The following is an 18,425-nucleotide window of genomic DNA, read 5'->3' as shown; positions in this document are numbered from 1 at the left end:
CGAGCCACCTCACCATCAATACCCTAACCAGCAGCGACACACGAAAAGGTTGTCACCCTGGGCCTCGATTTAACCCATCAGAATGTCCGACCAGATTAATCTTCAGTCGCCCAGCGACAAGAAAGGAGCGAACGACGCGCTCGATGAAACACGCGACTTCTGGATCTTGTCTGACCCTTCTGTCTCCCCCACACACTGCGCCTCCATCCAGCTCGAGAAAAAGTTGTCGACTCAAACAGAGCCAACCCCCACCAGGGAGTTGACCTCCCGGAAATTGGAACCTTCAAGCTCCCCAGGATGGTGATCCCCCTCCGTGGACCATCCGATCTCGAAGACTGGGATATGGCAGTGCGAGAACTTCTTGTGCGATACTCACTCCACAATCTGGTAGACTCGAATATGCTCCGACCCAAATGGAACGACGCTACCTCTCTCAAGTGGCAGACCCAGTCTCGCCTGGTCCGAGATTGGCTACATGAAAACATAGTGCCGTACATGCTGAAACACATTCTGAAACGCAACCCGCGTATGGAATTCGCTGATGAGTTCATGGAAGATCTACAAAAAGCTGTCATTGATTTCGGAATCAAGTGGGATAATGAAGCACTCATGGAAGTGCTCCGTTTCAAACGCTCAGATTGCCTTAGTGCCAAGATGTTCATCGATTCGCTTGATATGATGTACCGGAGTCTGTGGGTGACCGTTCCTGCGCACATCATCATTGCCATTTTGTTGAAAGAGGTCCATGACGATATGCCTAGTCGCACAACTATGGTCTTGAAGGATATTGGGACGCGGAAAAGCCCATGGGATACGCTGATCAAGAAAGATTTTGAAAATATTCGGGATTTTCTTGTTCATGGTCTGGGATGAGACTGGGAGAATGAGTCCTCTTCTTTGCTACGTGGGTGGTTGATGCGGTTGTTTCCGCACAGTAGACATTCAATGGAGCGTTCTTTTGTGTCATTGTGCCGTTTGATCATCAAAATCTTTTCTGGAAACAGAAGTATGAATGATGACTCAAACTTAAGCGGTAACTGGTAGCAAGGCCCCATCCCCGTGCAAAGCTTTATATGCAGGAAGCTCAAGCTCAAAACTCACGACATCCCATGTGCATGGCCATGTAGCTATAGAGCTTGTTCTGTTCAAGAATGACGTCGATGGAGCAATCCGTGTGTGGGTCCTGAGCAAGAGCCACCAGCACTCATGCACGCTGGGGGATCGGCCTTTAGAATGGTTCCGTGAGTGGTTCAGACACGAGGATCAAAGACTGATGCCGCGGCAGGATGGTACGAGCTTTTACGTGCTCGACCATCTTGCCCCATTTCGTATGTCGGAGGATAAAGAGGTATCCAGGACAAACAAAAACTATGAGTCATATGAATGAACAGTTGACGTAACTTGAGCTTTCCTTTCGATCTTCGAGAAGCTCGCTGTGAATTTACTGGACGAGTTTCTGGACAGTCAATTTTTCTAAAGCGTAAGCATCGTCTACAAGTGTTTCTGGTTCTCGACTGTTTAGCGAGCTAGTCAAGAAGCGCAAAAATGTTGAATTCGTCGATGAAGATGGCTTATTGCTACCCTTCTACTATATCGTAAACAGCGGCACAATCGGAAACATTATACTCGTACTTTTCTGCCAAATGTGACTCAGGCGACTATGGATGGATTCTCACTCTCATCCACGTTGCTATTACCGGTCTGACAGACTGAATCAGAAGGGACCGCAGCATTCTCCGTTTTTGAAAGGCAATCAGTGGCTGCATCCACTTTTAAACGAAGTGCCCAATGATATCGAAGCATAAGAGTGGCTAAAATGACAAAAGCAGAGAAGATCAGCAGGCGTCGGATCGTGTCATGTAGCAAATGACATGCTAGTCTTTGTTCTGGTTAAGGTAGCCAGTTGTTCTGTAGGGGCTAGAAAAGGGGAAGCCTAAATAATTCCCTGAGGCTCGGCAGGGATCTTGGGTTTAGGTCAAATTAGGCAATGGGTGCGAACGTCCCCGTGGAACTCGGTGATGCTAGTGTCGCGCTAAGCTTGAGCCCAGGCTACTCTGGAGCCAGTGATCATGAACTGAGCGGGTCAGTGACCGATGCAACAAGTTCGAGCCGCAGATCACAGGGAGCCCAATAGCGACAGCTGGGAGCGTGGATTCCGCAAAGATGCCACAAACGCCAGATATATGGTCCAATTAGTCCCATTCATCTCCTAGTTTGCCCCATCTTTGTGCTGTCTTTTGTCCCCTAAACTTTCCTTCCCCTGACTCATACTCTGGTTGGTTTGATGAGCATCAATTCGTCGAGGCTTGGGCCTCTGCGCGATGGCTATGTGTAAAATCTGCCAGTCTCTCACTTTGAACAGCCAGTCTGGGTCTTGACTCATCAAATCGTGAAAAAGTCTCGTATAGTGTTCAAGCCTAGCACGGCTGCGGCGCCCAACCTCATGCCAGACTCAGCCCCAATCAACCAAGGGACCTTCAATCTCTGGCATTGATGGACGATCCAGGACAATGCAAAAGGCGGACTTGGCGGGCTTTCTCGCTTAATCATTTGAAGACGAAGAAAAATCTATGTAATAGGCAAGCCCGAAGTGGATCCAACGGGGGCGGTCGATCACCAAAGATCCCCAATTTAACGCTGTCGTCCCTCGATTCGTCTTTTTTTGTCATTTTGGAATCCACTATTCAAATTAGGATTACTTTACTCAGCCGATCTTGATCAATACGGTCGAGATTCGCCGCAAGACTTATAGAGGCCGGTTACCCCACCGAAATCAACCCACCTCTTTTTCTTCAGCCTTGCCCACCAACGTCTTGTATCCGTGCACTTGCGCTTCTCTAGACTCACACATGCGTCAAACGACTTAAAGCCGCTGCAGAACATGAAAAGCATAGCTTATTTGCGTTTCGCATGACATTCCTTCTCGAATGACATAATCGCACTCGGCGAATACTCGATATCAACGGCCTAAAACATGTCCCAGTTACCGACGCCTTTCATGGACTCGATTCCCCTCTTCACCGAGCCACAGTACGCCCATTCAATATCATCGCCTACCCCGACACACCTGTGCGGGAAGTCCACCAGCCCCAGCCATGGGTCTCTTCCTCCGTCCCCGGCTCCTTCCCAGAAAGAACACCGCGTGAGCAAGGCTAAGAAGGGAAAACGTGTACACGCATGCGAATTCTCTGGTTGCGGGAAAGTCTTTACGAGAGCTGAGCACCGAAGAAGGCACGAGTTGAGCCACAGGTCTAAGAAACCTCATGCGTGCTCACATGAAGGCTGTAACAAAGCATTCCACCGTTCCGATTACTTATCTCAGCACATGGCCCGACAGTGAGCATTCATTCAGACTATAAAACCCGAATACGGAGCTAAATATACGAGTAGTGACCCTGACTACCCGTCGAAACGACCTCCTTCAATGAAAACAACCGACCCTGCTTCGTCTCTTGTCACGCTCGCGCAGCAGGAACAACAAAACTCCAGTTCTCCAATTTTATCCGAATACCTCTCTCCTCCACCGTCGGTCGACATGGTAACGCCATCTATTCCTGCACAATTTATGACTTACGCCCTTTCTCCTTGCTATAGTTGCCAGCATCACGGACAGAATGTTGTGATGCGCAACTCAGGATACAACTATCCACTGAACATGGGCCAAACACCTCTCTTGCAGATTGAGGTAGGAGTAGGTTCAGACATAGCTCTCGATCAGTATCTTGGAAGTGTTCTTCGGCCTGGAGCCTTCCTGGCTCCGCGTCAACCTCAGACTGAGATGAACTCTTTTTCCGGGGCCAGTCTTGATACAAATCTGCCCTTGGTCAACCCGTTATCTTTCCAAGATTAAAAAGTCTACTCTTCATGGAATTCTGCGCCAGACTCCATGTCGACAATTGTTGCTGCAAATAGACTGTCCTTCACGGCCCCACCCCAGCCTCAATGATCAGAGCGTCTGACTTGGAATATTACTAGCATCTCTTTATTTCAGCGCATCATGATTTCAAAGTGTGCATTCTACTTGTTAAGAACCAGAGTTGCTGAAATCGCGTCGCGTCATACCCTCCATCTGGCATGTTTTTTGATCATCTAGAAGCTACGGGTATCACTCGTCCCTACGACAAGTAAGAACCTCTCCGCGTGCCAACATTATTCAGACTAGTCAATGTGGAATTCTGATTCAAGCACTTTCAGGTATATCATGCTCTGCCGCCGGGCTTCAAATTGGACTATACCATTTCATGCTTGTAGCTCCGGATGTCGCCCCAATAATTGATTCGGTCCGTATTTATGTATGGCTTACTACTGTGGCCAGTGAAATATTATGAAACTTAACATTGGCGAAGTATGCAACGCTTGGGTGGTGCAAATCGGCCGCTACGAGTCCCACAGGGTTCGCCCGTTAACCGATTCCAGTGGAAATCTGACCGGTAACTCCCTGTTTCAAAAGTGTAGAGTCTAGGTTGTTCTCCCGAAAGAATTTTTTTTATTTATTTTTACGGTCCCGTTGACCCTTTACCTGATTATTGGACATTGAACGACAAGAACGTCACCACCGTGCTTCGACTGTGCGCAAAACAATCTCGTCTTATGTTGCTAACAAGGATGAATAATGAGCAAACACACAGGAAGACGACTTTTTTCCTCATATTCAAGGATCGATTACAATTATACTGGAATTTTGAGCTCAGATAACGTCACTCTTGGGCTTTCTATCTCGTCTCGCCCCAATCAACTCTTAACAAACCTACTCAATCAATCTCCACGACCGGGCCATCATAGACATGCCGAGCTCGCACAGCATAATAAACCAGACTGAGAATGATCACTCCAAAAGTACCAACCACACTGAAATTCATAGACTGCACGGTGACAGCCCATGACGGAGGCCAGAAACTGAAAAACACGGCAATGGTCATATAAATCAACGCGAAAGTATTGACAGCAATACCTGCGATGCCTGGAAGGTGGAACGGACCCCAGGCGCACACGGATCCCGGAACATTGACGAGTCCGTGATCGCTGTTGCGGGCGTTACTGATGCCGCCCGTGCAGCGGCGGTAGAGTAGCAGACCAGCCACAACCATATACGACAGGTATAAGCCGGAGATAGACATCGCAACCAGGTCGTTGAAAGCAACAGAGGATCCAACGTTAATAAGTGCTAGTAGACAAACAACACAGGTTGTCAATAGCACGGAGTAGATGGGAACCGCAGTAGTGCCGTGAACCTAAAAAAAAGCAATTAGGTGAGCATGTTACGGCGACTACAAAAAATGATAGACATGATGATACATACCTGGCTCCAAAGACGCCAGCCTGGAATCCCACGGTCTCGTGCAAATGACCAAAATTGTCGAGAAGTAGAAGCTAGCATGCCGACCGAGGTAGTGATACCCATGGTGGTAATGATCGAAGCCATTACAGCAGTTCCGGCCACGGAGTCTGTAGCTTGTAGAAAAATGTCCATGAATGGATAGCCCGTGGTTGAGGCCAGGGCCTTATCGATATCACCCAAGCAGAATAGCATGGCGAGTAGCATTCCGAAGCCCAAGGAGCCGTTGATTAGTACAGAGAGCATGATTGAAGTTGGCACTGCTGTCGAGGCATTTACGATCTCTTCGGACATCTGTTCAGTTTGGTCAGTGCGTTGCCATACTTACTTGGAGATGTGCACTCTTACGTGAACCGCCGCATCACCACCGGCAAATGCAAAGATACACCCGACCATCCCAACGAAGAACGAGAGACCCTGAGAAGGGAATTCGCCTAGGTTCAGGAACTCGGTAAACACCTCCTTTGCAGTTCCATGATCACCCATATAAGTGAGTGGGATAAGGATGGCGAAAAATCCGAGAATGTGAAGGATGAGAATGAAGCCTTCGAACCGAGGTAGCAGTGTTCCTCCGATGGAATTAATTGATACAGAGAAAACTGCCACGGCCCAGAAAATCAGAGTACCGTGCCAGTTCTTGGGTTGGTAAGAGCTATTGGTTAAGACGATGAGACCCTGGATGAGGGTTCCGCATAGATAGCATGATGTGGCGTATGTGGCTTGCCATCCGATTACCGTGAGCCAGCCTGAATTGATGTCAGTACGAAAGTACACAGCATTTTCAAATGACAGCGCACCTGTAATGTAACTCAGTAGCTTCATCGCGGAGCGTGGTGCAAGCATCGAGCACCAGTGATACTGTCCGCCCGAGGTCGGTGCCCTGAACCCATTTTAGTGAGAATCACAAAGCGTCATGCGCTGAGCCCATACATTGATGCCAATTCTGAAAGCACTACGAAGGTGCATGCGACTCCGGCCCAGACGAAAAGATACCCATACACAGCACCGGCGGGACCACCACTGCACAACTCTGGTCAGCACATCTCGAGGAACTGCGGATAAGGTCTAGTGAAAGCTTACTTTTGATAAGCCTGCAAGAACAGCCTATTCAAGCAGCTCGAGTCAGCGAATGCAAGCCGCAAAAAAGCAATTCCATTGTGATGAGTCCAAACTCACACGACAATTCCTTCCCACGTGATAAGAATGGTACAACTGAAGCCAAGCATGGACATCAATCCGAAGTTTCGCTGGCTATAGTCAGCAGTTGACCTCAATCGTGTTGGAGTGTGAAGATCTACACCTTCAACACCGGGCGCTTTCCCATGCGCGCCAAATTCGCATCGTCGAGCTCTTCCTTCGTCGGACTGGCGATCTCCCGCATGCCGGCCGTGCTTGTTTGCTTCACTTGATGAGAAAGCATGGTGGGCAACTGATGAGCAAAAGACAAAAGTCCCTCCTGCTCACACGCCCAAACAAAAGAAGTAGTGGTTGAAAAGAAAAGAAGATTCCCAGGTTGTCGCAGAGACTAATGCAAAGTCCGTACTAGAGTAATGTTACAAGACATGACCTGGAGCGCTTAGTCTCGTCTATCCACTTAGGTAAATGTATCCCAAGGGGAAATTCTCTTTTTGCCGCGGCATTTTCGTTAACGGACCATGCAAGGAATACGGTGGATTCGACTAGCTTCTTGGTTTTGCAATGTCGGTGGCTCGGAATCCCGGTGTTCTCACAACGCGCCAATGGTCGAGTACGCCCGGTTATTGGCCCTCTTTACATTTCTTGACGATCTAGAACACACTGAGCAGCGAAGCCCGTTTACCTCGCTAGTTTTGGTTAGGGGCCCACTTGTCCCCGGCACTAGACTTCGATATCCCTGTGATGTTACATAGCTCCACGTTATTCCTTGTAGCCTTGTACATTACGTTTCCGATTTCTAACGCCAAGGCGGTATCATGAATTTGATTTTACGGTGTTTTTGAGGTTCGAGTTCCAGGAGCTATCATGGCTTCGCAAGTCACTTTATATTATTCATTCCATTAATAGTTTCGCTGGGCTACATCGTTCTGTTCCAACCATACCCTAAATTGGAAAGTCCCGTTTTAATATCGAACAAAGCCATATCTACTCTCGTTGCGCTGTGACTGTCCATGTCCGAACCTCACGAATAATCTGCGCCTGACTCGATTGGCTCTCCGAGTCGCAGTCTACCATTGAAGTGACAGTGGTATGGTTAACGCCGTCCCCATGGATTGAAACCAATTCGTGGGTGTCGCTTCGCGTGTCTCCGGCACGTCCAGCGCGAGATAATTTGTAGTACGAGGTCGCACCGTACGTTCGCTGCTTGCTCTCATAGCTCGAGTCTCCAAGACTCATCCCAGACGATCGGAGGCTATCGAGGAAAGGTTTGAACTGGGGCGAACAAGCAGTGACAATGCTCAAGCTCTGAGCCATCTGGGTCGAGATGGCGACGGTCCATGTATCCCATGACGGATCAATCGTGTGTTCATTCTCGTGAGCATAGGCCAATTGACATATGATCGCGACCACGACGCTGCCTTCAAGTTAGCAGGATCTCACTTGCGATAGAACAGACAAAAGCTTACATGACTCGCAGAAGAAACACACAGGCCAGGACAGCTTTCTTGTGGAAGTCCGCTTGGATCCGCAGAATGACCAACAATGCCTGTGCGACTATGCCAACCTCTGACAGGATGTTGGTAATCCCGAGGTAGTTCCACCAAGCGACCTAGTATCTATGAGTCATGATGCAAATACGGTATCGAAGCAACAGCGACACACCAAGTGAAAGCATTTCCCATGCAGATAATCCCAAGTGTCCGGTAACGAGCACTGGAATGCTGCGGTGAAGGCCCCCGCCATCGTCCATAGTAAAACGAAGACTCCCAATCCGAGTGCGAAGCGTCGGTCTAACGTGGCGGGTGTCAAGCTGCGAATGAACATTATGAGGGCAAGTTTGGAGCAGGCCATGCTGGCGATGAACAGAATATTTGCGGCGTATTGGGCCTATGAAGCCATATAGTTAGCAACGTGGAGACATTCCCTGTTGGAGGTCTGGGAGGAGCACTTACTTTCATCATACTCACTCGCTGCCCATCCGACAAAGAAAGCAGATGCTGTCCGAGACCGGACTTTGTCGCCATCGACACAGCAATGGACTGTCCGACACAGGCGAACATTGCACCGATACTCATAAAGTCATCAAGACCCCATTTTCTCACCATGAAATATTTGGTGCCCAGCCGCGTGAAGACACTCAATATGCTGGTGACCAGCATAAAAAAGGTCAACACATTGATGGCAGGGGTCCATGTAGCCTTCAATTCCGGCTTCATTGTGCGCGCTTTGATAGAATCACAGGAAGCCAAAGTTGCTAGAAACAATCTAGAACCCGACAAGCCTCATGCAAAGGCTCCCACAGTGGCTCCAGACAACAGTACCTTCACAAGACCGTGACCTGACCAGGTCCACTCAATACCACCATTGTTGATCGACTCCACAGTGATTCGGCCGCATCTTGATCCAGGCTCATCCAATGATTCGCCAATCTCGGTGATCTGAATCAAACGTGGGTCAAGAATATAACTCCACCATTAGTGGACGAAAAGCTAAGAGGGGCCGAAACCGATTCCTATCATAACTCACGGTTTCGCGGTCGGCGTTGACCGGGCCGGGTGATCCCTGTTCATCCTTCCAGGAACGAGTCAGCTGCGAAATTTTTTCTAAGGCGCCAAGAAAGTCTTTCATATTTTAAGCGACAATTAACATTCTTGGCAATTGAATGCCCTTGGCTGGAACAGAAGCACAATTTGACAACATTTCAGAACCAAATAGATTTAAAAAACACGAAGAGATAATGTTCGACAAACTTGATGTTAAGCCACGTCAACATGGGTATTCTGATGTTTCTTCGGCCAGGTACGCCTTGAATTCGACCGCGGCATGATTTACTATTCCTCCAATAGCCCGAATATTTCTAATTCCAAATCTCGGGCAACAACAATTACTATCCTCATCTAGACTACTAGCCCGCGGTGCCTTGGATGAAATAGAATTTATTCCTAGACGAATCAGACAATGACCAGAAACAAATTGCGCAAGGTTACACCCAAAGGTGGACAAGTTCCCACTAGCGCGGTTTGATGTTACGTGTTTTACAGGAGCACGCCATGTTTGGCCCTCAATCGATCTGATCATAATTCTGGGCTGCCCAATTCTCTCGACTCCAAGGGATTCGCAACTAGTCCTTCATTTGGGCGGCTTGAAAGGACGATCTTATGGTTGATAGGTTCCAAAATTCAACTGACTGGTACATCGATGTACTCAAGTGCTTTTGCGCCCGGGCGTTGAGTTGCTTCTTTGGGGCCCGAATGCAGATCTGCATATTACCTTTTCGCTGCGGGGACCTGGAGGATCGGGCTAGCGCAGATTTGAATGGATCCAGGGTCTCGTTACCGTTTTCCGTTGACGAATCATGTATCCTTGGAGGGGGCCGAAACTGAAACAGATCTCGCGTCTATAGACTTTATGGATACATGAATATAGAGCTTCCTTTTAGGAAAAAAAATGGTCTGAAAGTTCCCCAGCCGCTCCTTCAGTATTGGCTCTTTCAAATCACGTACCGACGGGTCGGATGACAATTCCAATCCATAGTCACATGGAAGCGTTCTGAGCCTTCATAAGAAGTATCCTGCCCGGTGCCAATATTTGCCGTCGTAGCATGCTCCAACTTCCGTATCTACATCACAATGGAAATTGCAACACCGTCGCCACTTGAATAAAATTCCGTAGAAACCAAAAGTAGCAACATTTGATTGCCAGTACCGAGGACCCGGGTTTGGGCATTGTAATTAAACTTGTGTAAATAGATTCAATTTCAACAGAAAGCTTTCATGACTCGACGTTGCGTACATGACCATCTCCACCTTGAGGGCCCCCTTTTCCATCCATGCTGGACATGATGGCAGTGCCAAGAAAAGCCACTACAAGCTTTTGATATCTGAGTAGCGACATATAGGATTGAAACTCGAGCTGAAAATGCTCTCTGTGTACCAGGATGAATGTAGGGAAGTGCACCAGTTTCAGAAATGAGGGTACATGTTTCTTGACGATTTTCCTTGATATGCTTCAATCAACCCGCGGAAAACAGACACTTTTACGAAGCCCAGAACAAAGCGTAGTGCCAGAAGCTTTTAAAATGGAACTGCTCGGATGTTTTTGCTCACGACAGCCGAGGAGGTAGCTTATCAAAAAAAAAAAAAGCCTAGATGATGCGAGTAAGAGAGTCCTTGGACTGGAACTTCAAGCAAGGACTCCTCACTAATAATGATTCCGTACAGATCGCCGACAAGACCGAGCACTTTCCACAGAGTTCTCAGTCTCGCGGTAGCTAATTTTCACGATCAGTATAGTTCACAATATCTACTCCAATAGTTGAAGTTCTGTGCCAGGTTCGTCTTCTTGTAGACATTCCAGTTGCAAACAGTTCAGCAGCATTGAAGGCAGCCATCTCGAGTCCAGCCTTCGCAACCGGTTCCTTGCAATCCTCAGTCGCGAGATTTGCCCTCATCTATCTCAGGGACACCCTTTCCGGCTTTGCTTATATTAACGTCTTTTCTCCGTTTCACCATGGTGGTCTGTCTTCCCAGCGCTGAATCCATAGTCTGCGCTCATCTTGTCTGCGGTACACAGCTCAGATGCCAGATTCATGTACTAGGCAAAGGCTCCTATCGACGTTCTCTGAAAGGGGAGAGCTTCATTCCGGAAGCTAAATCTATTTTTATGACCCCCACCTCCGGTGCACTACCTCACAAAAATTGTCGAGTATGGTGGTTTCCGAAAATCCCCTCAGGTTTTGGTATGCGCTCGATCTTGCACTTTGCCAATTTGGGCCACTGAGCGACTCGTCGCCCAAGGTCGCCAGCGACTTTCCTTGGGATTAAGATTGACCTGAAGGCTCGCTAGACTGCAATCACAACACTCATTATTTGAACATAATAATCTGAATCGTGCACGAACTTGTGTGTGAGTAGGTGTTTGCCAGTTTGTGGACAGGGACGATGCCTTTTCTCATATTCATACAGTCATATGGCTATCAGGTTTTGAACGGCCAAGTCAGTAGTATGACATTCCTTGACAGTTCTATATTATGTGCATTCAAATTGAACAACGCCGATGCGAAAGGAACGTAATATGGTTGGTACATCTACACATGAAAATCACCCCGAGACTATACAAGATCTGTGGTTGGTGGATAAAGGACCCATCACAGCTGGAAGACACCAGCAATAATAGCGACGATGGAAGCCGTGAACATAGACGAGACCATAGAGACCGAGGCACCAGAGTAGGCGTAAGCTGAAGCGGAAGCAGACGCAGCAGAAGAGGCTGTGCCGGAAGAGCTGGAAGAGCTACTAGAGGAGGACGAGCTGGAGGAAGAGGTGGATGACTTGGCAGAGGTGGAGTTGGAGCTGGTACCGTTGTAGGCCTTGATGCTGGTGTAGTCGCCGGTCTTGTCGGTGTACTTGTAGTACTTGGCAGGGTTGTAGTTGATGACCTTGACGGACTCAACGTACATGTTGAAGGGACCGTCATCGTAGTCTGTCTCGCCACCAGCCCACTCGATAGTACCCTCACTGTTGTCGGGGTCGCCACCGGCCCAGATGCCGATGCGAATGCGCATGGGAGTCTGGGGGTAGTTCTTGCCGTTCAGAGCATCGGCGTAGTTGAGGGTGCGCACGATGGTACCGTCAAGGAGCCAGTTGATGCGTTCCTCAGTCCAGTCTATGGAGTAAGTGTGGAAGGTCGTCTCGGGGTCGGTGACGTTTACGGTGGTGGCACGGTCCCAGTCGGTGGTGTTGTCTTTGCCAAAGTAGTCAGTCTGGATCTCACCAGTGTAGGTGCTAATTTGCTCCTGTAGCATGGTGAGAAATTTGCATCTGTTGAAATAACTTGCTCGTCTTACCCAGTCGATCTCATCAAGATCATCAGACTCCATCATCCAGGTGGAAACGATACCAGTGCCGTTGGCAGCACGGAGCTTCACGTCAACATGGCCGAAGAAGATGTAGAAATCACTCTCGATGGTGGGAGCATCTCCCTCCGCGGCAATTTGGAATAGAGCGCCAAGGTCAGTGCTGTTGACGGTTCCGGCGGTTGTGGTCCACTTGTCAAAGGCAGATGAACCACTGGTGAAGTCGACGTTGTACGACCACTTTGCCAGACCGGCGTCAGCAGGGCATGTCTCTTAGATAGGTAGTCTGTGAGAATTCTGGCTGAAGACCGGATTTAAGGATTGTGCTTACTGTTGAGCGGGTCGCAGTCAGTATAGGTCTGAGCAGCACCAAGCTGGGCAGTTGCCAGCAGCATGGCAGCCCACTTCATGTACGAGGCAACCATTTCGAACGTGAACGAGTGGAATCCGACAACTAATGAGGGAAGAATGGAATAAAATAGCAGATCCCGACAGAGGGACGGGCTTCGATAGTATAGGAAACGAGGAAACAAGCCATTTAGTGACAACTCCATCTATTTTTAATTGATCAAGTCAGCTAGGACAAGCCGAATTGACCAGTGCGTTCCGATCTTGAAAACAATCTCCACCCAGCGGCGATAAATCAGGTGCCTTGCTCCAGAAGGTCCCGTCATTGGGCTGCATCGACATCAGAGTGGATATGAGCCAGGAGAGAAACAGACCGATGGTCAATGTATTTCTAAACGATAGATGGCGGTTCCACCGAGAAAGCTTGGGTTGGTCGATGACGGCAGCGTCTTACGTGGTTCTCAACTACGACGGATCGAGCCGTGAGCCACGCAATTGGGCTAAATCTTTTTCCCCAATGTACTTTCCAGCCCTAAGCACCAGAATGGGAGTTGGTGCATAGTAAAACAATAGTAATAGATTGATGAAGATCTACGTCTTTGAGATAATGACTCAGTGAACACAATTGAAATCAATGGACGTGATGATTCGGCGCTAACGGATACAGTGTTCACTGGGGGACCCACTTGCCACGACGCCCTGACGAACGCACTCAGGGAAGACGAATCAATTCTTGTAGCCAAGGAGATCGCGAGAAGAGGATCATAGCCTACTCTCTGTCTTACTAGGCACAGTGAGAGTACGCCTTTTTGGGAAGCTAGCAGCCCTAACCTCAGGAAGGAGGCGTCACTCGGTGCCGTATGTAGGTCCGACGTAAGTCCTAAGCCGCTCGGGCATGTCCTAGTGGCCTCCAAGCCACGTATAACGTGGATTCCTGCATTGTATAACCACAGGACGATGACTGTGGGGAAGGATACCTTCGTCGCTTGCTGTATCATTCAACGGTCCCTCTTGCGTGTTGTGAAATTGGTCTGATCAACAATGCAAGAGGCACCATCGCGGTAATGCGACGAAATGCACTAGAGCAATCAGAGAATTTGTTTTCAGTTTCTCGTTTCAAGACAAAACTTTCGGTGTTCCCAAATGACTGTGTCTTATGCTGTGATTCGAATACATTCCACCAGACTTGTTCACATGTGCATTCTCTGGCCATTAGCACCATTCCATGCAAGCTAATTCAAAGTTTCTGAAAAATTTAACCCATTTCCTTTTTTTTGCTCCTAGTTAGCAAACTCCAATTGGTGAAGCAACAAGACACCTGATTTTTCTTCCTGCGTCGAAGTCCGTCTTGTCATGTCCCCTGTCCCTTCCACTTCTGCGCCAATACGACCCTGACTGGTGCCACCACGACCAGTTTGCATGGGCCTTGCATTATATCTGAGGTATTTCATCTAACTTTTGGGCTTCTTGATGCAAGCTACAATGGACGGACATGGGTCCGCCTTTGGGTCACTTCAATACTATATCATATTACTCTGCTGCCTTATTCCTCCCCTTTCAAAATCCAGTACAGATTATTACTTCTAGCTCAGCTAGCAGCGAAACTCGAAAAACCTCCACCTGAAATACCCATCAATGAGACAACACCACACTTACTTTAGCTATTATCTGGCCCGGGAGTGTAGTTGTCTGCAAAGTCTGCCCTTTGATCATACTCCGATCTATCCAGACGTCGGAGATTCTGGTTCTCCAGAAGCACTGAAATGTTGTCCGCAGTATAGAATTGGGTTCCCATTCCAGGCTGTTCAAACCACGGTGTGATAGGCGACAGATAGACCGTAAATTCCTTGATCACCTCATAAACATAGTATTCGTAAGGGAAACTCTTGTCGTATGTGTCCAGACTCGAGGGGGGCAAAGCCCGCTCGATGTAAGGCGCACCCAACGGACCGAGGAAGTTGCCACCTTCGGATCCGAAGCGATCAACCTTACGTCCGACGGGGAGGACGTAGTCACCCACAATTGGGTTCCCCTCGCTGTCGATGACGGATCCGTTGGAATCAGGATAATGGTATTTGCCTTCGAAGGGACCGCTGTGATATGTCCACTTTTCAAGGAATTCATACGGACACAGATTACCGAATCGGGCATAGGTAGCCGTCTCTGTAGAGAGCGGGAAGTCCTTGGGGAGTTCGACCGGACCAAGGCGTGAGTCGCCACAGACATATGAAGCGTTGGTGAAGGTGATGTTGAGGCAGGGGTCTGGGAAACACCGTGCCGGGTAGGGAGGTTCCTGAAGGTAAATAAGAGAACCGATTAGTTTCATTCTTGCAATTAGTTAGGGTTTGTGAAGCTGCGAAATACTTACCTCAACATCAACGCCGCCTTTCTGCCATGCTTGAGCAGTGGTCAAGGTTGCACTGAGTAGCAGCGCAGAGCGAAGAGCTTGTTTATAGAACATCTTCGTGAAGAGATGAGCCTCGGGACCTTTCTAATGAGACTGACAAAGCCTTCGCAGATTTGGCGGATACTTAGTATATTGAGAAAGCTTTCTGCTGGCAACCTTGGCATTATTTATACTGCGGAGTTATACCATTTCCTATGGTTTGCACAGAATGTATCCCTTGCAATATTTCTCCGAGCCTTTTCTGAAATTTACAAAGACTATGGCTTGGGATTGTGACATCGCAATGTTTGTAGGCATGTTCAATGCAATCCAGCCACACCAAGGAATTGACAGTGACAGAAATCGAAATCCAACACAAATCACAACATTGATATTTGGAGAGAGGCCATCATTCTTTGAAGCAGGCCGTAATTCATCTCATGCTACTTCTGCATTTGAAACGTTTTCACGCGTGGTTTCATTCCTGAATTATTGGCGGTAATTAACGCGGAGCAAATATGCCTCCAGCATTTTTCAAAATGCCCGCCCAATGGGATCATGCTATCTATGCCAAAGCAAGGTCGAAAATGTGAGCCGCTTATGTTCTCCAATCAGGTTTGCTAAGTAAACTATCCTTCCACCCTTGCTTGCTGGGGAAACACATTTAATGTCGCCAGTCAATTTTCGAACGCACTGACCAGCAAACATGCCGCATGTCCATCTTTATACACGTCTGATAAATGATACGCCGAGAGCTTTGAACAGAGCTAATCAAGTATACGAGTATCGAACGGCGAGAATGAAGGTCAGATATGTACCCCAGATGGGCCTGACCTTCTTTTCTTTGCAGCCAGTGATTGTGCCAAATGACCTTTTCCGCTCAAAGTCAAAAGTCCACTTCTTACCTTCAAGTTGTAGACAAATATGTCCCAGTGAATTGGCTTTGCCCTGCTATGATGCGTCGTATATCTCTTGTTCAACGGTCGTTGGCTGTACTGACATGATGCAATGCGCCCATTGTGATCATATTCAAATATATCCTTGTACAAGATAAGACCACGCGATGAGAACAAGCGAACTAAACATCTGAGGTTTAACTATCAAGCGAGGAGCTCTATAATCTAGAGCTACGTTTACAGACGCAGTCTAGGAAGAGCTAGTGAAAATCGTAAATTTATGCGAACTAATACAAAACACAAACATGAGAGGAGTTGACTGGTAAGCTACAGTCGCAAGGCTCTTGTTAAAAGCAGCTGACTGCTGTTATAGATAGATCTAAACACAAAATCGGACTTTCGGGGCTCCAAGGACAGACAATACCAAACGGGTGACCGGTTGCTGTCCAGTTATCGCAGACACTATGAATTTCCCTACCCGATGTTCATTTTCAGTTCAATTTATCATTGAACTCAGCAGTAGCAGGCTCCAGTGGGGTGGAAAGGCCAACGCGATCAGCCGTTCGAGTGTAAACGACACCTCCATTAACTCGGTCCTCTCGAACAACCAGGTCCTTACGATTGGTGTCGACAAGAAGACGGATGAGGTCGGGGCGCATGTAGTGGCCACCCTGTTTTGAAAAAAATCAGTACAAGCGGCTAATGAGAAATCCCAGGCATCAGAAAAAAGGCTTACAAAGTCCGCCAGAGATTTGGTCAGGTGAATCTCATCAAGATCAATCTGCGAATAATTCGTCAATGTGAAACTCGGATTTGTTTCAACTTTGGACAACTTACGTCGACAAAGAGCAGACCCTGGAAGTCCTTGGCGGGGTGAGGAACAAGATTCTGGCCATCCGGTCCAAAGATGCGGCCGTTACCATTGTAGATGTTCGGGTCCTCCAATTCCTTTCCCGGTGGGGTGTTCAGCTTAATGCCCTCGGTCGTGATGGTCTGCCAGGGAGCAAGAGTAAAAGATCCTGTCTCGATGGCATAGGCAGGGGTAACAAGCTGAGCCGTCTTGTCAGTCATCAGGCCAAAGATGGCACCATAAATGAGACGATTGGAGACTTACGTCCGCGTTCGCCTCTGCGATGTTAGTGTAAGGATCGGGGTACTTCAGTGTTTCCTTTCCAGGGTACAAAGGCCAGGCAGCAACGTGGACCTGCTCACCCAGAGAGGCAGCGTATGCTTTGAGGAACGGGTTCATGTTCTCCCAGCAGTTCAAGTGGCCGATGCGACCGATTTCGGTGTCCATGACTGACTCAGTGGTGTCACCGGTGCCATCCCCGAAGACAAGACGCTCGACGTGGGTGGCGCGAATCTTGCGGCGGTGATTGATGATCTCTCCAGCGGGGTTGATCATGACCTGAGTGGTATAGAGACTGGCCAAGTCCACCTCGGAGTATCCGAGAGATACGAAGATTTTGTTCGCACGAGCAGCTTCGCGAATACGGCGCATCTCATCAGAGTCTGAGGGGAGACTGTTCTCGCGATATTTCTTCAGAAGCGGCAGGCTTTCCTGGTAGTTCGTCTTCCAAGCCCAGTAAGGATAGCCGGGGATCCCTAAAAGGCATTAGCTAGAAGGCACAATATGAAATCGACAGACTTACACAGTTCCGGGAAAGCAATAAACTTGCATCCAGCCTTGCCAGCTTCGTCAATCCAATGGATGGTCCGTCGCGTTGACTCCTCCAGATCAAACCAGCCTGGTTCAGCGTTAACAGCTGCGGCCTTGTACTTTTTCAGAACGGGTGCCATTTTGAAGGTTGGGTCTTATGTTCGGGTGAATGGATGCAATGTAAAGAATGATTGTTGTGTTAATGACCTCCTCGAATAGATACCAAGGTCCCTTTTATAGCGTTCGCCCTGAGTATATGACCGGAGCATCATCCGTCCGAACACAGAGCATTCGTCACGCCCAGATCGGGTGTTCGGATCGGTGAATGCTTCTCAGGTTGATCAGTCCACATTGATGAAGACCCCGGTCGTTGATCGAATCAAGATGACGGATGAGAAGAGATGTTTCACCTTATCTTCGGCATTTGCTGTATATCACGCCATGGGCAGTTCACTCGATGTCACTTGCGATGAACATCCCGCTGCCGGGTTATGCATCGGGAGCTTCTCATATCCCGAGCCCTTCAACAGATTAGGAGGAGTCATTCCATTGGAAACACGGCAATATCTGCATTGATCTAACTTCTGGTCGCTGTGACCCATATGAAATGGTCTCAGGCGGTTGCCCAGATCCCGACTCGCACCGGGGTCTGTAGATGGTAGTAGGACACCACATAGCAGCCCTGAAGGATCTCTGTTCGGGACCTCTCTACTTTCACATCATGCCACTGTGGGACCTTTGTTTTCTCTGAAATCAGAGAGCGTTGGTGCCCTGGACCATTTCGGATATCCGTGGGTGATAAGCCAAAC

General features: G+C 48.4%; 7 protein-coding genes across 7 annotated transcripts; 1 reads left to right on the top strand and 6 right to left on the bottom strand.

Moving 5' to 3' along the window:
- Window positions 1-82: 82 nt before the first annotated feature.
- Window positions 83-873, top strand: N7477_004520 (uncharacterized protein; the record flags this gene model as incomplete). Its single annotated transcript, XM_056966183.1, has 2 exons — window positions 83-168; window positions 240-873. The coding sequence occupies 2 exons, from the start codon at window positions 83-85 to the stop codon at window positions 871-873; spliced, it is 720 nt and encodes a 239-aa protein (XP_056822964.1).
- Window positions 874-4,751: 3,878 nt separating this feature from the next.
- N7477_004519 (choline transport protein) lies at window positions 4,752-6,755 on the bottom strand (the record flags this gene model as incomplete). The annotated part of the gene is made up of 8 exons (XM_056966182.1): window positions 4,752-5,231; window positions 5,300-5,629; window positions 5,684-6,081; window positions 6,133-6,215; window positions 6,266-6,355; window positions 6,416-6,439; window positions 6,512-6,582; window positions 6,636-6,755. The coding sequence occupies 8 exons, from the start codon at window positions 6,753-6,755 to the stop codon at window positions 4,752-4,754; spliced, it is 1,596 nt and encodes a 531-aa protein (XP_056822963.1).
- A 701-nt stretch (window positions 6,756-7,456) lies between these two features.
- Window positions 7,457-8,688, bottom strand: N7477_004518 (uncharacterized protein; the record flags this gene model as incomplete). The annotated part of the gene is made up of 4 exons (XM_056966181.1): window positions 7,457-7,886; window positions 7,939-8,081; window positions 8,135-8,359; window positions 8,425-8,688. 4 exons carry the CDS (start codon window positions 8,686-8,688, stop codon window positions 7,457-7,459), a joined length of 1,062 nt encoding a protein of 353 aa, XP_056822962.1.
- Window positions 8,689-8,754: 66 nt separating this feature from the next.
- Window positions 8,755-9,100, bottom strand: N7477_004517 (uncharacterized protein; the record flags this gene model as incomplete). Its single annotated transcript, XM_056966180.1, has 2 exons — window positions 8,755-8,910; window positions 8,999-9,100. The coding sequence occupies 2 exons, from the start codon at window positions 9,098-9,100 to the stop codon at window positions 8,755-8,757; spliced, it is 258 nt and encodes an 85-aa protein (XP_056822961.1).
- Window positions 9,101-11,618: 2,518 nt separating this feature from the next.
- On the bottom strand, window positions 11,619-12,751 carry N7477_004516 (glycoside hydrolase family 16 protein; the record flags this gene model as incomplete). Its single annotated transcript, XM_056966179.1, has 4 exons — window positions 11,619-11,710; window positions 11,831-12,266; window positions 12,318-12,598; window positions 12,658-12,751. 4 exons carry the CDS (start codon window positions 12,749-12,751, stop codon window positions 11,619-11,621), a joined length of 903 nt encoding a protein of 300 aa, XP_056822960.1.
- Window positions 12,752-14,331: 1,580 nt separating this feature from the next.
- Window positions 14,332-15,000, bottom strand: N7477_004515 (TNT domain-containing protein; the record flags this gene model as incomplete). Its single annotated transcript, XM_056966178.1, has 1 exon — window positions 14,332-15,000. The coding sequence occupies one exon, from the start codon at window positions 14,998-15,000 to the stop codon at window positions 14,332-14,334; it is 669 nt and encodes a 222-aa protein (XP_056822959.1).
- A 1,447-nt stretch (window positions 15,001-16,447) lies between these two features.
- N7477_004514 (carbon-nitrogen hydrolase family protein) lies at window positions 16,448-17,756 on the bottom strand (the record flags this gene model as incomplete). The annotated part of the gene is made up of 5 exons (XM_056966177.1): window positions 16,448-16,627; window positions 16,693-16,737; window positions 16,794-17,006; window positions 17,071-17,561; window positions 17,609-17,756. The coding sequence occupies 5 exons, from the start codon at window positions 17,754-17,756 to the stop codon at window positions 16,448-16,450; spliced, it is 1,077 nt and encodes a 358-aa protein (XP_056822958.1).
- Window positions 17,757-18,425: the final 669 nt, after the last annotated feature.

The sequence above is a fragment of the Penicillium maclennaniae genome (assembly GCF_028827695.1).
Source record: "Penicillium maclennaniae strain IBT 15551 chromosome Unknown utg000004l:1.0-3007600.0:1.0-3009580.0, whole genome shotgun sequence".
Classification (NCBI taxonomy): Eukaryota; Fungi; Ascomycota; class Eurotiomycetes; order Eurotiales; family Aspergillaceae; genus Penicillium; species Penicillium maclennaniae.
The sequence above is the reverse complement of the archived record's forward strand: the minus strand, read 5'-3'. Positions and strand labels throughout refer to the sequence as shown.